The sequence below is a fragment of the Glandiceps talaboti genome, chromosome 5 (assembly GCF_964340395.1).
Source record: "Glandiceps talaboti chromosome 5, keGlaTala1.1, whole genome shotgun sequence".
NCBI classification, from domain to species: domain Eukaryota; kingdom Metazoa; phylum Hemichordata; class Enteropneusta; family Spengelidae; genus Glandiceps; species Glandiceps talaboti.
This window is the reverse complement of record NC_135553.1, coordinates 10,097,526-10,114,267: the sequence shown is the minus strand read 5'-3', so window position 1 is coordinate 10,114,267 and position 16,742 is coordinate 10,097,526. Positions and strand designations below refer to the sequence as shown.

Below are 16,742 nucleotides of genomic sequence, written 5' to 3'. Positions count from 1 at the left end.
TCTACAGACTAAATAAAACAACTTTTTGACTATATATTCCTATCTGTAAGGAGAAAAGATAGCTACGTAGTATAGAGATTGCTACATTTGTAGCAGCAAGATTCGTGTGATATTTTCCTAAGAAAATGGCAATCTAAGCAATAATACATGCCCCTGTGCCCCCACCCCCACCCGGCCCCGGGCCATGGCCATCGAGGCTGACAAGTTGCAGGTGCAGGTGGTAGTTTGCCGGTAAGGTGTGGACTTGTGTATTTAGCAAGTTTAGAAAGTTTAGCTAGAAGTTTAGAAACCTAAATTAGAAGTATCTAAATCTAAATCTAAACTTATAAGTTAGAAATTTAGAAAGCTAAGTTAGAAGCGTCAAACCATAATGGTCTAACTCTAAATCTAAACTTTATAAACTATCCACTGCTGTTTATATATATAAAGTTTAGAACGGTCGATATTTAATTTAGATCTGATAATTAGCGGATATATCGTGGTATTAAAACTATTTTCACTAGGGACGGCCCGGCTAGTTTACTGGATAGTGTAAAGTTTAGAAAGATCGATATTTAGATCTGATAATTAGCGGATATATCCTGGTAAAACTATTTTCAATAGAGACAGCCTGTCTAATTTGGCGGATAGTGTAAAGTTTAGTACGATATTTAGATTGGATGAATATATCCTCGTAAAACTATTTTCACTAGGGACGGCCTGTCTAATTTGTAGATAGTTTGAAAGTTTAGAACGATTTTTAGATCGGATAATTAGCGGATATATCCTTGTCAAAATTCACTAGGGACGGCCCGGTTAATTAGCTACTTAGCTGATATATATCCTTGTAAAACTTTTTTTCACTGCGGACGCCCCGGCTAATTAGTTGATACTTTACCATGATAAAGTTTAGAACGATATTTAGATCGGATAATTAGCGGATAAATCCTTGTAAACTTTTTTTTCACTAGAGACCCGTCGAATTAGCGGATAGTTAACAAAGTTTATAAAGTTTAGAACGATATAATATATATCCGCTAAAGTCTTGTAGTTTAGCTGTGTATATTTTAGCTCCCTTATAGGTACAGAGTTTAGCTACATACCCTATTAGGAAAGACACGATTCCGCACCAAATTACTGGTAGGCTCTGAACATTTCTTTGGTCTTGAAGGCTCCGTAATTGATGTTGGAGTTAGGAAATGTCCGATTTTTTGGCAGGTAAAGCGTAATTTAATTAGTTAGCAGAAAAATTCACCCAACTTTGCGATTCAGATCTGAATTGCTTAGGACAAAAAACAAACTCACAGCTTACACTACAAGTATTGCAGCTATACCTAACGGAATGTTACGTGAGGATAGTTTAGGGGCGCAGCTTAACAAGTCGCAGTTTCCAAGTCGCAGTCGATCACCAGTCTTGCTAGTTATGGCAAGTACTTGATTATTTTATATTTTATACATTTTTACATTCTAAGGCTGCACGAAATACATTTAATATATTTAATACATTCTAGAGGTGCACGAAATACATTCTATTTCTCGGCGATGGTGGGGGTTCCTTGCATTTAATACATTTAATACATTGAATTTCTAGATTTGCACGAAATCCCGGCACGAAATACATTCTATTTCTCGGCGGTGGTCCGGGTAGCTTTGCATTTTCTTTACTTGTCTGTGATTTAATACATTTAATACATTGTAGAGGTGCACGAAATACATTCTATTTCTCGGCGATGGTCCGGGTAGCTTGCATTTAATACATTTAATACATTTAATACATTTAATACATTCAAGAGGTGCATGAAATACATTCTATTTCTCGGCGATGGTCCGGGTAGCTTGCATTTAATACATGTAATACATTTATGATACCTTTTTGGTCAAAAGTCTATAATTCAAAATTACTGGGCAGGTGGGGGCTCAAATTTGGTGGGAGCGTTCTTAGGGGTGTTTTATATATTCAGAATTGTTCATGACATGATGATACCTTCAGTGATATGCAAATTAGGTTTAAAAGTGTGTCTTTTTTGTCAAAATTCTATAATTCCAAAACTACCAAGCAGATTGGGCTGAATCGCTGGGGATGCATTTAGAGATGTGTAAAGGAGTATAGTCACAACATGATGCAATTTTGGTCAAAAACTTAAATCTTCAAAACTACATGGTGAATGGGGCTGAAACATGGTGGGAATGTTTCTGGCGGTGTTATTCTGGAGTTATTGTTCAAACCATTTTTGACACAACTAGCCCTAGCAACCATGGCCACGCCCTTAGCCACAGTGAAATGATTATGTATATTACAAAGATAAGAACGGGGATGGGTAGGGAAGTGAACAAATATTTAAAAAAATGTATGCAAATAAACCTAGCAATAAGACCATGTCCATAGTACCTACAATGCCTTCGGCGCTATTTCTCATATTCTTGTCCTCCAATGTGAATCTGATTCTGAATCTGAGACTAACTTTATACTCGTCCTTCACAAGCGAGGGAGGAAGTGCCCATATTACTCGTACCGTGGGAATATCCCTCCGCGTGCGAAAGAGAGTGCACCACACACACACTACTGTGCCATCAAAACGCACTTATCTGAACAAAGAAAAAAAATACAACATATTTAATATTTTTCTCCAGGGTGACTCGATCTCAACATTTTGCGAAAATATCAAATGAATCAAAATCCCACCACTTCCTGATTGCGAAAGAATATGTGACGCGTCAACAGGGAAATGGCCATCTGATGAAAATATAACGCCGATTTGGACACTAACAACGAAGAGTTACACGACATTTAGTTCGAAAATATAGTTTTTATCGATCGTTCAAGAATTTTCGTAGCGTTTATTATCTATTAGGATACACCGGGCTGCGTAAATTGGTATTAATACGAGAATTGGGCACCAAATACACCGCTAATATAAGTGTTGTGGCCGGACATGACCGACGTCTATCGTTTATGGACGCGGACTTGTACGTGTGTAGACAGCATTAGCAGAGGAAAACATGGAGGCACAAGCGAAATTTGATTTTAACGCCACTGCAGAAGACGAACTCTCCTTTAAAAGATCCCAGATTTTGAAGGTAATCACGATTTCCTACCATTCTGTGAATGCTATTGAAACATGACGAATCTATTGAACATGTATTGTTGGGAAAAGAAACAGGTTTTCATTGACGGAAAAAACTTGAAGATCGAACGACATCCTATCTCCGACACATTCATGTTCTATACACATTTACGTTTCATGTTCTCAAAATAATTGTGTACGTAATCTTTGCAGGTGCTCAATCTTGATTACGATGCAAACTGGTATAAGGCGGAAGCCGATGGCAGAGAAGGGTTTATACCAAAGAATTATATAAATATGAAACCACATGAGTAAGTACATGTATACATGTAACACTAACAGAAGTTGCGAAGTTTTGTGACTTTCGATCACAATTCTTTCGGCAATTCCATTATTTAGGACATCGCACCCGTTGACATTTTAGTTGGGCGTTGTTCGGTTTATTTACCATCGCATTGAAGAGGGTGGGGGAGTTGTCCTATATTTCAACTATGCGACTTGACGTACACATTTATATATGAATACAATGCGTGTAGTGTTGACATTCAAGAGAGCGAATACTCGAATGACCTTGAGATCCATGATGATATCACATCATGTGTATTAAGTCATACCCAGACAACGTTTGTCTAAAATATTTATCTGACGTGTCTAAACACTGTATAGACATACTCAAGACAGTGTCACAATTTGTTTTGGACAAAGTCATGTTACACCACACAGCAACTTAAAGAAATAAAATGAATTGACGGAAATGAGAAATAATAAATTCTATTGCAATTGGACAACACTGTATACATTTAATGAGTGAACTCTAGAGGATGTAATGTCAAACATGTTTTATATGAATATATTATCACATCTTACATGTATCTGTTGTAAAAAAATAACTATCTGGCTCAGAATGAACATGTAGTTTCAATTGTTGACAAATGGCAACATCACTAAATTGAAGTGAACATTACAAAGAGACAAAAGATCTAGTCATGTATGTGATGTGTATATATGAAATTCAGTCTATTGTATGTAAACATGATACTGAAACTAGGGTGGGGGAATGGGGATTCCCATTTGTCATCATTCTTCATAATTTTTTGTTTGTATTAGTTCCAAACTCAGTAAATAGTTTACCTAGAATATTTCGGCGAAATCACTCAGCCTTCTTTAGCTGTGTATGTGAGTAAATAACAAAGATAAATGAAATTATTTACACTTTGAGTTCAGAGCTTATACAAAATGTGATTCTATCTAGCTCAAGGAAACAAGTTTTTTTTTTCACAATGTTTCAATAGTACACAGTGACTTTTACATCATGCAGTTTTGAAAAAGGAAAGAGTGGATAGAAACTTCAGTGTAGGCAGCAGGTGAACTCTTGATAACACTTCTTCAACATGTATAAACAGGTGAACATTGATCTCTGTGTGGATCCTGGTGTGTTTGTTGTGTCTCTGTTATTGTTAGTCTAGAGTTGAAATATATCTATCATTGTGTCAAAAATGTAATGTCTCCTGAGTGAAACGCCAAACCCACATCATTTTAGCTGTATTTGTTGGTGGATATGTGACTTCATTTTCACTGCAACACAGTTGATGTTCCTTGTGTCAGTTTTGTCAAAAAGAGCTCTTGGAAATTTTGATACGAGAAGTCTCAGAGAAAGGAAAATAAAAAAGTTGAGTTACTGTTAACAATTGTTTACGATTGAATATTATGTGTTTTGAAGTGTTTTTCTGTAGTTCTCAAAAAAGGTCATGTATAATGATACAGATTCAAGGATATAAACAGTTGGCGAAGGATGCCACTGTCTCATCCTGAATACGAATGCATACAACATACAAAATTGTGGTACATTCAAATTGAAAATCTCCTCAATGTACTGAACTGTGGTGTACATCAATGACAAGGGCAAGTCATATACATGCAATAGGGACATATCATTCAGTTGTGGCTTTGTCACGTCAGGACACAAGTAAATGTCACAAACTGTTTGTTTTAGTGTTGAAACCCTCTGCATGACCTTTGACCTCGGCTGTAAGTTTTTGTTCAAGACAGGTATCACTATCAAAAATTGATAATACCATTATGCTTATGACAATATTAAATTCTTATCAGTGAAATTTGCAGCAGTGCTTTGTGTCACTTTGTCAATTTTGTATCTTTGAATGTGGTTGTCAAATGTCATTCATTGAAACATCAGAAAATAACTAAACCTACACAAAAAATGACATTTGTTGCTGAAATAAGCTGATATAGTAGCTACTATTCATGGATACCATACAAGATGTACTTAAACACAAATCATTACCAATATGGTGAAAAAGTTAGCTAACTGTTTTACCAACTCTTTGTATCTTGGCTCTTTGGCACTCCCAATGAATAGATGTATTATTGTACATGGTTGTAATAAATGATCTGCTTTCCTTGGTAGTAGGTTGAAATTGCTCCTCAGGTTAGCAAGATACAATATAATAACCCTTCTTGTCTGTTTGTTGTGGTGACAGTCTTCACTGCTTAGAGTAGCCAGATAACTCTCTATTGTATGGTCTTCATTCATTCAATCTCTCAGGCACACATCTAAGAGCTACATGTATATTAAGGACTCAGTTCAGTTTACGATTACAATTTAGCCTAATAGGTGTGAAAAATATTCATCTGACAACTATACAAAAGTTGGTCCAGAACAAAAGAATTAAGATTCCACTGATAAGATAACGCTAATGTAAGAACCTGGGATTGAAACCCTGGCCTTTAACTGATAAGATAATGCTAATGTAAGAACCTGGGATTGAAACCCTGGCCTTTAACTGATAAGATAACACTAATGTAAGAACCTGGGATTGAAACCCTGGCCTTTAACTGATAAGATAATGAATGTAAGAACCTGGGTTTGAAACCCTGGCTGTTAACATTAATTAGTACAAGTCTGCCATTTTGGTAAATTGTGTATATGTTGAGATGATGAATCCATATTAATTTGACTTCATAAAAAATAATATTCCCAATAGAATAAGAAAGACTAAGCATTTGATAAAGTAAGATTTATTTGTAGATAAGATCACATTTCTCTGTGGTCAAACACTCTGACCTCAGAGGGTGATATGAGGTCACACTTGGGCAAGTTCCAACCTTATCAACCTACAGTGACTGACATAGGTGGCCACTCCTTTGTGTTTTTTGTTGACTTATATTATTTTTGGGTTTGCACCATAATTTCTGTTTACGAATGTTGAAAAGCAAAAGTAGAAGGTTAATTACCTGGGGAAAGTCAAGTGGGATTTGATTGGTATATTGAATTATCTCATTTGCATGGTGAAGCCAATTTCACTTGTGTTTTATAGTCAATTTCAACAGACACCACCACAACTGTGTCACATGGGTATTTATATTACTTTGATACTAAAGAATGGGTGGATACAGACTGACAATGCTACAGACATGTTGACATGATAACACAATAGGAGTGATCACTGTTATGAAACACATAGACTCACTAAGTGTGTCATCTAATGATAGCCAAATTTTGTCATTGTAAGTCAAAATGATAAATACTGGGATTTCTTGTAAGTCACTACATAGTAAGAGATAGGGCAGTGCCCAAATCATGTTGTGTTACAATTCAATGTCAATGTCACTGACCTAAAATTGGCTTAGACTTGGAAGGTAAACTGGACTTACTGAAAAGATTCATCATTGCATACACTCCTTTAGTTACTCATAACACATTGTTACCAGTGTGTAGTCATTGAAATCTGATATAAATACATGCATATAAAGTTTATACTTCTACCAGACTTCAGTGATAACAATGCGACTGACAGTTTTGGCAACGTGTCATGGAATTGACTGTAACAAAATAAATGTATCATCTTGGAAGTATGATTGATGGGAGAAAATTCTGCTCTTCTTCACTTCTCTCTCACTTTTACTTGCAGGTGGTTTCATGGTAAAATAAGTAGAAGCAAGGCAGAAGAGGTACTGAAACAACAACCACATGATGGTGCTTTTCTAATTAGAGAAAGTGAGAGTGCACCAGGAGACTTTTCATTGTCAGTCAAGTGAGTAATTGTGAAAAATGCACTTGGTTGCCCATCTGTAGAATACAAAGTTACATATAATAACTTGTCATGAGAAAAAGCATCACTATAGGTATATACTGATATCTCTGAATTGTTAGACTATTTTTAGTCAAATCTCAAAAGTTACAAGCTTGCTACAGAGTATTTATAAAAGTTTGGCTAAAATGAAATACATTGACCCTCAAACATAGATTTCTAATGTACATATACTGCAAGTCTGGCAATGTGTATACATGTATACCATGCTCACTGTAGTAACCAAAGTTGCGGAAGGGCTTACTGTAGTCTACCACAACCTTGTTGACTTCATGTACGTACAGTAAGGTTTACAGTCAGTGGTAATATTGAATTAATGATTGACCACAGTGAACACTTCACGATATTGAACACTTCGTTATGATCATTTCCATACAACACTCCTTGTATATTGAACACTTCATTATAACCATTTCTTTGCCACAAACTCTCTTTTGCTCCCCCAAGAAATTTATTGTAAAGAGGGTGCTGTGTACTTCATGCAGGTCATGAGAATTCCTTGCTGTAAGCTGTTTGTGAGTTTAGTACAATGGATTTGATTTACAACATGTCTGAACATTACTGGTGTTATGTTGAAAATGATACATGTCTTCTACATAGTATAAGGTTGAAAATGGTCTGTTGTTACAATTATACATACTTTGACATTAGATGCCTTATCATAAAATTGTGTTTATTATTATATATAATATATGTTGTGCTGTTTGATAAGACTGATGTAACTGTTTAGAGAGAAGGTCAAAAAGATGAGATAAGATCACAGCTTCATATAATACACCAATTATCCTTAAACAAACATCGTTTTCCAGACCAACCATACATCTATGGAAAAGGATTTTGTACACAGATGTCCTATGGTGCACTACAATATACGTATAAATAGTATGTACTGTCACTTGTATGATCATTCATACACTGCCTTTAACACATTATTGCACTCAAAAGCTGTGTCCTACATAACTGTTGCAGTTACAGACCTAGCCCAGCATGCAGTCATGTGGAGATTTTGGATCTTGCACTCTCCAACCACACCTGTCCTTTTAAATTTGCAGTAATAACAGTATTCAAACCTAAAATATGATTCTGATTTCTTACAGCAATGTCCAACCCCACTTAGATATGTTTATCTTCTGTCATGAAATCTATCCTTTTGTGATTAGCTTATCCTGAATTGGGTTCTAATAACTTGGTGACACTATAGATGTCATCTCACAGTCAGTGGGAAAGATTTAAACCTCACTAAGAATTTGTGCCTTTTTTTGTTTGTAGCTCCACTGAGTAAGAGCCACTACCAAAAGGCTAGGCGTGGTTGGGACACTCTGGCGTGTACCTGAAATAGTTCTTTCAGATGATGAAGCTAATTCTGTTGTGTTTCTTCATTTTAGATTTAAATCAGAAGTTCAGCATTTCAAAGTTCTACGGGATGGTTCTGGCAAGTATTTCCTCTGGGTAGTTAAATTCAACTCATTGAATGAACTAGTAGAATATCACAGAACGGCATCTGTTAGCAGAACACAGACTATTTGCCTTAAAGATATGACAAAACAGGTAATGTCAAATTGTTTCACTTCCTCATTTAAAGCCCCATTAGCTGTAATTTGAACATTATTTTTCATATTTTTTATTTGTTGATAAACATAGCCTCTTTTACTGGCACTAATCTACTCTGCTTATCTCTTGTACCACTGGTTGTGTTGAGAATGTGAATACATTGGTAATTACGATTTGGATATGTGTGCCCAAGAACCTGATTACAACCATATGGTATTCAAATGAAGTCATTATGTAAATGTACATGTACCACAGAGATTAATGCATTTACACACGAAGCATGTCAAATGTACATGTGATAATTTAATGTAAGTAGGTAAATTTAATATACAAGTCTGTGATAATGACTTTTGGGATGCGGCTTACTGAATCAGTTGTAAACATTCTCAACACAAGCATGGTATGAGAGATAAATGGAGTACCACTAGCACCGTAAACAGGCTATGATAAACAGGTAATTGAGTCCTTACCTGATTGCATGATATCTTTCATACAGACATCAAGCAAGTATATATGATACCGTCAATGATTAGTAAAGAAATAATTCAGCTATGCTAATCAAATGATTTGATATGTTTCCAGGAAAGGTTTGGTGGGTGTTGCAGTGGCTAAGATTTCATGTTAAGAACAAAAAAAGTTGCAACTGCTAAAGGTTTTTACATGTGCAGAATTGTATTGCTTTCCCAGACATGCAAGCTTATACATATTTTAGTTAGTTAGTTAGTAAGTTAGTTGTAATGGAAAGGTTATTCATAAATATAAGCTTCTGTTGAAACCCCAATCTGACATTCAGACATAAATATTTACAGGATGAGTTGTTGTTACTGTCTCATAAATAAATTGTATGTATGTAACAGTGTTCTCCCAAGGAATAGATTTGCAAGGATGGCAACTAATTTGCTTAATAACTTACATGTATGTATCAGTAACATGGTAATTTGCATAATGATTTGCATAACGATTGTCATATAATATGAATGTCTTCAACATTGAAACACTTTGACATTCCAAAGTGTTAATGCACCAAAATAGGTAGAATAACCATGTTTGACTTCTTACATAAAACTAGAATATTATTGAAGAGATGAAGTAGGTTTATTAGCACTCTATGCACAATAAAGTGTGTCTGTATTGAGTGGCTTTCTAAAACGTTTACATTGATTGTCTACTGTTGGTATTTTTAGTATATCACCCCAACACTCTGACTTTTTGGTAGTTTACCTAGCTATGTCAATTGCATGTGATTATGTGGAAAATATTGCTGTCTTTGTGATATTACATCACATTGTATATGTATTTCAATTTCAAAATGTTTCACAGAGTAAGTTAGAAGCAGCTGAAAATCAGAGTGAAATGATGGGAAACAAGTCAAGGTTCTCAAACCTTCATGAAAACACTGTCAGTTATCCACTAAAAAAGACTGGGGTAGCATGTCAGAGCATTAAAGTGATGTTCCATCAGTGCTCCTGTGAGTTCTGGGGTCACAATTTAGTGATACATCATGTAACACTGTCAAAGTAGAAGTAATGCATACACAATAGCAGAATGAGTAAGGTGATCCTGTGTCACTCACTTTTAGTGTTGCAGTATAAATCACCAAATCTGACATCACTTGTCTTTGATATGGAACTGAATCAATATGTTTTGGTTGTTTCCAACAGGAACACAATACGGTACAAGCATTGTTTGATTTTGATCCACAAGAGGATGGAGAATTACAGTTTCGTCGCAATGATGTCATCACAGTTCTTGACAAACAAGATGCCAATTGGTGGAAAGGACAGTGTCATGGCAGAACAGGAATGTTTCCAGCACCGTATGTGTCACCTTTACAGCCTGACCATCAGAATTAGGGTACATGACATCATCAGGAGTTTATTATACATAGACTGTAAGATATGCAAAGTATTCCATTGTGTGATGGTACTAAATCCAGTTGTGGACACTTCCAAAGAAGAACTCGCATCCTGAAAAAAACCTGCATAAGTCTTCAAATGGATTCAGATGGAAGCTGTTGTCAATTCACTGAAGTTGTTGCCTCTTATCCTATCTGGTGTTGTAGTCATCAATGTCGTCATCATCATTATCATCGTCATCATCATCGTCATCATCATCATCATCATCATCATCGTCGTCATCATCATCATCGTCATCATCGTCATCATCATCATCATCATCATCATCGTCATCATCATCATCATCATCATCATCATTATCATTGTCATCATCATTATGATCATCATCGTTGCCATTGTCGTAATTAATTATCAACTCTACTATTGTCATCATCATTGCACCATCTATCAGTTAACTACTGGCAGGTGACAACTTCAGTGCAACTCTTATTCATGTAAGCAGATAAAGTTATTGTAAAATAGGCACTGGATAATTTACTTGGGAACTGTAAAACACCTTTAGCAACTGCAAAATATGTTAATTGTTTTCTGTTATGTGAGAGTGGCTGGTACAAAGAACCTGTCATTCTCGCATCTTTTTTATTTTTATTACGATGCATTGTTGCTGCTTTGTTGAGATTCTGTTACAAATTGTGGGCAATTTTTTTATTTTTGTTAAAGTCAAAAACAATATTAATGAAAAAAAAAGTGCTGAAATGCTTTTCTCTTTGTTTATCTTCCAAAATCTAAGACTAGTAAAATATTTACTTTTTGTCAGTCACTTTGGTAAAAAGCATGGTTAGTAGGTTTTTGGTTTTGTAGGTTTATCCATACATATATGTACAACTTCAAGATGGGGGACTGGTAAACAATATAACTTATCCACACCTGCCTAGGAGAAATCTGTCTGTGGTCTTGTGTCCAAATGGCACACATAAAGTAATGAATTTATAGAAGGGTGTAGTAGTACATGAAGGAGAACTAGCAGTATTACATTGCTTTGTAGTAAAGACTGAAAATTATGTGAAGCCGCTGACTCTTTGGTAGGCCAACTTATAAAATAATGTAGCATGACAGTTTGCTTGATTACCCCCTGGTATATTAGATGTTCATTTTATCGGAGCATGGTTTGTAACTTTCAACCCTTTCATTCCTATTTCCTTGATAATGGTTCGACCAACCCATAGGGCTGTACCAAAATATAGGAATTTTGAGGTATGAAAGCTTATGATATATGATCGTGATTCAGCTGTGTAGTTGTGGAAAGAAGCAGTAATTATTGATATGACAAAAAATGCTCGCCAGTGTGAATATCTTTTTTTTTTTTAAATATTGCAATTGAGAAATATGACAATAATGCTAAGATATTAATAGATTTTAAGATTTTTCAAAGAAAGATGTCTTTCTTATAAAAATATTACTTCCGTATATTAATAAAATAATATGTAGCTTGAAGGAGATTAATGTGCTGAAAACTGCATGTTGTGGAAAGGTAAAAAAAACACAGAGCTCAGAAAATTGTTGTATGTTGGCACTAGTTTCTAGTTTTGTGTTTATCCCACTCTAGCAAAAATTTAGTTTTATGGAGTGTTGGCATATTAGAGATCTATATTTTTGTAATGATGGAAATTAAGTGAGCGTTTCTAATAACCCTACCCTCGGCCTTCCCCAGTTTAGTATTCGTTACATGCTGCTAAACATACGAAGTGAAATGCATATGCATGCTATATTCTTTTTACCTTGTTTTCCTAGAGTATTGAGGAGGATGGCTACACTTCAAACATAAAATTTAAAAAATTTAAATGAACAATCATGCTTATGTGAATTATGCTAACTACATGTACATTGCATTGTATGAACATTTTGAGCAGGAAGTGTTATTTTACCACAAAAAATTTACATTATGTACTGGTGTTTGATTCATATGCAGAGGGACAGTGTCTGTAACCTGAATTTTTTTTTCCAACTTGATGTAATAATATTTTGTATAATTTGATGACAAAAATCAATTATGTGACCAACTGAAAAATCCAAAAAAGAAAGATAACTTCTGAACTGATTCCAGTGGCTTAAACGTTGTAAAAAGGTAATGCAATGATATCAACAAAAAAGCGTTTGACAAGGTATTTTGATTGGTAAGAGAACAGTGGAGAACACTATAGCTGTCATAGTGCCTCATCAGTATTCTCCAAAAAATGACTAAGTCTTGTTTGGAGTTTTCTATCCTTATGAAATCTGACAATTGTGTACACAGCATTCAACAGTTCAATATACATGTTGAAATGTGACATTTTACTCCTTTAACACCTAACAAAGGGAGAAATGACCAATGTCAGGTGATTATGTGTCACTTTCCATTGTGCCAGCAAGCTAGGGAGTCTTCTTATGCCTACAATAGAACAACCAATGAAAACAAGGGTGCATTCAAGATACATCCCGTTAGTAATCCATTAGGTAGCCTTTCGTCTTGAATGGCTAAATGTAATGGTTCCCATCTTTAACATAACGTAAGGTAACACCTTTAAAGGAGGTGTGCATACACAGGACATGACTCGTCGTACAAAAAAGCAAGGTGGCTGCCATATCTGCGTAAAGTAATTTCATCGACAATTGCAAATTTGAGTGTAGTACTCGTAACAGTCATTTTTTCAACCCATTTAACCCGAGAAAGTTCACACGCATTATTGTTTACTTTCGATCACCGCACTTGAAAGTGTAAAAGCATATAAGCAGACATGTATACTGGTAAGATTAATTATTGACCGTGTGAGTTGAAGCTAGACCACAGGTCAAAGATAACTTCGATAGTACAAGCAGTACAATAAATAGTTCACGGTATTGTAAATAGACAGCTTTTCAAGGTTTCATCGTATCCAGACGAAACTGTAAGTGTAATGGTATGTTCGAATTAGCCGACTCTCCCAAATCAAGAGTAAATACCCAAATCTTTAGTATTTATATACGAAAAATTTATATACTAATGAACCACCATTTTGGCATTTCGCAGGACAACCTATTTGATAGTTCATAATACGCTCAAAAGTCATTTCATTAGCCATTTACATGCATTAGGTATCTTGAACGCATCCTATAAATGTAAGCACACATCGACTCCCTCTATCAGTGTATAACACAGCAATCAGACACCGAACTTATTTATTGGGCCGATATTTCAAACTTTAAGAACCAGAGTGAGTATGTATTTTCTACTCTTTCCACATGAATACCTTGAGAAGTGCACATCAGATCAAACAGTTTTGCTGGAAAGAGTGAAAGAAGTGGCTTAGCCAAACACTTTCCTTGGTGAGGCACTATATCTTTAATGATTACAATGAGAAAGGTACAGTTATGAATGCTCTCCAATCATTGGCCCCACTGCAAAGTGAACTGTTGGTAGTAGAAACACCCAAAGTTGAGAAAACATGCTGTACATGTGTATGACAGAAATATATAAAACCTATTTTTGTGCTATGAAAGATTTCAGAATGTAGTCTAGGACATGAATTATAGCAAAAATATGTTTTGCTGTTTATTTTTGAAAACATTAAAAGTACCCTCATCATATGTTGATGCAGTAAGGAGATTCTAAATTATATAAGCACCGACATGCTATTTAATTTTGACAAATTGTACTTTTGGTTAGAACACATTTGTCCACAGCTTTACTGAGATACTTGAAGTATAAATATCACCGTTAATTTAAAAAGTATAGCCTTGTACCAAATAGGGTTTGAAGTATGAATTTCATAATATTATTCAATAATGCGTATAATTTGTCAATTTGAATACTTAATATAATAAGCAACACATTTGTTTTTCAAAGTAAGGGCCAAACTATTCACCAATTGTGTGTCATGTGAGTAACCAAGCTAAACAAACTCAATTATAAGCTAGTAGTTTCATGCAGTGCAAGTCCACTCTGAAAATGTGATGATTTCAGCAAAATATTGATGATAATGGCTGTCAAGTCATACTGGGATAGTTACAGCTTGTATTACAATAGGATAGCTAGTATGTATTGTGTTAATCTAAAAATGAAAATCCAACATACATCGCAAGTTTCCTGTTTGTACATTTTAATAATAAAGAAAATAGCCTAAAAGTTACAGATATTGTCTCCTCTATTCATTTAGGTAAAAAAAAGAAAGAAAAAAGAATTGGTTCTGGTCAGGACAGTTTGTGTAAAGTGGTGCGACAAGTGCAAATTTATTTTTCTTTTAATTCTCAACAAACCTTTCACTCAATCTACTATTTATAGCAGTTACTGTTCTTTAGATTTAGTACTTCAGAGCAAGTGTGTATGTGGGGCAGCTGTCATTTGCTTGTTCATGATTGGCTCTGCAGTTGTCTTCACTGAAGTAGGGAGAGTTATTTTTGTGTTTCCCACCAGATCTGCAAACTGCATGGGCCGGGCAAACACACAAAAAAAGACCGACGCGAGGGTACTTAAGTGATGCGCACACGCTGACCAAAAACAATTCTTCTTCTTTTTTTTGGCCTTCTACAAGTATTTACAAAGCATACTAAAGATTTCACATGTTCTGCCACCCAAGATGAAGAAGCGTAATTATATTAGTGTAGTTGTTCCCTTGTCATAATGATCTTTTTTCATACAAAAAAAACTGGGATGTTGTAAGCCAGCCAGCTTTCTAACTATGATTTATATATCTAATGACAATGGCCATTTGTATCCCAACCACATGCACAAGTTGATAGTATCATAGTATGCCACTAACACCAAAGTCAGATGCTTTCTTCTTTTTCTTTTTTTTTTTCAAAACATAGAATTCTGAAGTAAATCATGCCAAAGCTATGAATTCAATAAAAAGTACAATGCCTCCTTGTAATTTTTGTGTTGTTGTGTGTGTTGTTTACTTGAAATGAATGAATGTCATGAAATATATATATATATATATATATATATATATATATATATATATATATATATATATATATATATATATATATATATATATATATATATAACTATATATATATAACTATATTTATATATATATATAACTATATATATATAACTATATTTATATATATATATATATATATATATAACTTGCAAGCAATTGGGGAAGTTACCTTTCAGCTAATTGTCAGCTAATCTGAACTGAATGATGAGTGTGACTCATGCAGAGGTAAAATATTAGCCACATGGCTGACTCTTTCACCTTGTACAGCTGCAGCCAGGGTTCTAAACTTTTATCACTGATATCTGGGTCTGATTAAATCACAATGGCTGACAGAATTAAGAGGGGTCATTTAGTTTGATACTGCTGAACAGGGATTGATATAGAGTGCTTTAAATATAGAGTTATGGCTATAAAAAATCTTATATTTTGCTATGTGTGAGAGCTCAATCATGAGTATGTTTGAACTTTGAATGAATGTTTTTTCGTCTCGTGGCAGATCTCGAGAGATCCCGTGTGAGCCATTGCATCCATAGCAACCACTTGAGGGTGGTCAAGCTGAAAGTGTCAAATGCTTAGCAACACTATTCTTGGCATCATCATCGCTATTGTTGCTTAGGCATATCTCATGAGATCTGCAACAAGACGTAAAATCCTTTGTTGAGTCTTAATGTACATGTTTGAACTGTTTTGTGAGCCTTGTTGCAGTGTTTACAGTCGCCAATATTACAGTCAAGTGTGTTGAGAAGTATGGAATCTGGAATGACTAAAGGGGAATACCACTCCTGGAAATTAAGTCATTTTCTTAAACTACGGATTCTGGAGATTTACTTGTGATTTCAGAAAAACATCACGTTGATCTTCTGCCTTTATATGGTATGTGGGCTATTGCATCATGGGAGTCAACAGAAATATATTTACGTTACAAAATGAATATTCATGAGATTTTTTACACTGAATGGGTATATTCATGAGATTTTTTACACTGAATGGGTATAGGCACTCAGGACTCATGAATATTCAGTGTGCAAGTTGAATATATTATTTCAGCTGACTCCCATGATGCAATAGTCCATAGCACAAGATCAACATGATGTTTCTCTGAAATCGCAATTGTAGATGAAATGACTCATCAGAACCCATAGTTTATGAGTGGTGTTCCCCTTTAATGATTGAAGCTTCAAATATTATAATCCAGCCACATTTTACAGTAACCACACA

At 35.0% G+C, this 16,742-nt stretch overlaps 1 protein-coding gene across 1 annotated transcript; it reads left to right on the top strand.

Annotated features, from left to right (window-relative positions):
* Positions 1-2,677: 2,677 nt before the first annotated feature.
* LOC144436008 (growth factor receptor-bound protein 2-like) lies at positions 2,678-15,446 on the top strand. The gene is made up of 5 exons (XM_078124678.1): positions 2,678-3,057; positions 3,258-3,355; positions 6,974-7,096; positions 8,539-8,701; positions 10,366-15,446. The coding sequence occupies exons 1-5, from the start codon at positions 2,980-2,982 to the stop codon at positions 10,555-10,557; spliced, it is 654 nt and encodes a 217-aa protein (XP_077980804.1). The 5' UTR covers positions 2,678-2,979; the 3' UTR covers positions 10,558-15,446.
* Positions 15,447-16,742: the final 1,296 nt, after the last annotated feature.

Bases quoted from the DNA above. Each gene is read 5' to 3' on its own strand.
- LOC144436008 (XM_078124678.1), top strand. From the start codon at position 2,980: ATGGAGGCACAAGCGAAATTTGATTTTAACGCCACTGCAGAAGACGAA. The intron at 3,058-3,257 runs GTAATCACGATT...TAATCTTTGCAG, and splicing joins AAAGATCCCAGATTTTGAAG to GTGCTCAATCTTGATTACGA. The intron at 8,702-10,365 runs GTAATGTCAAAT...TGTTTCCAACAG, and splicing joins TTAAAGATATGACAAAACAG to GAACACAATACGGTACAAGC.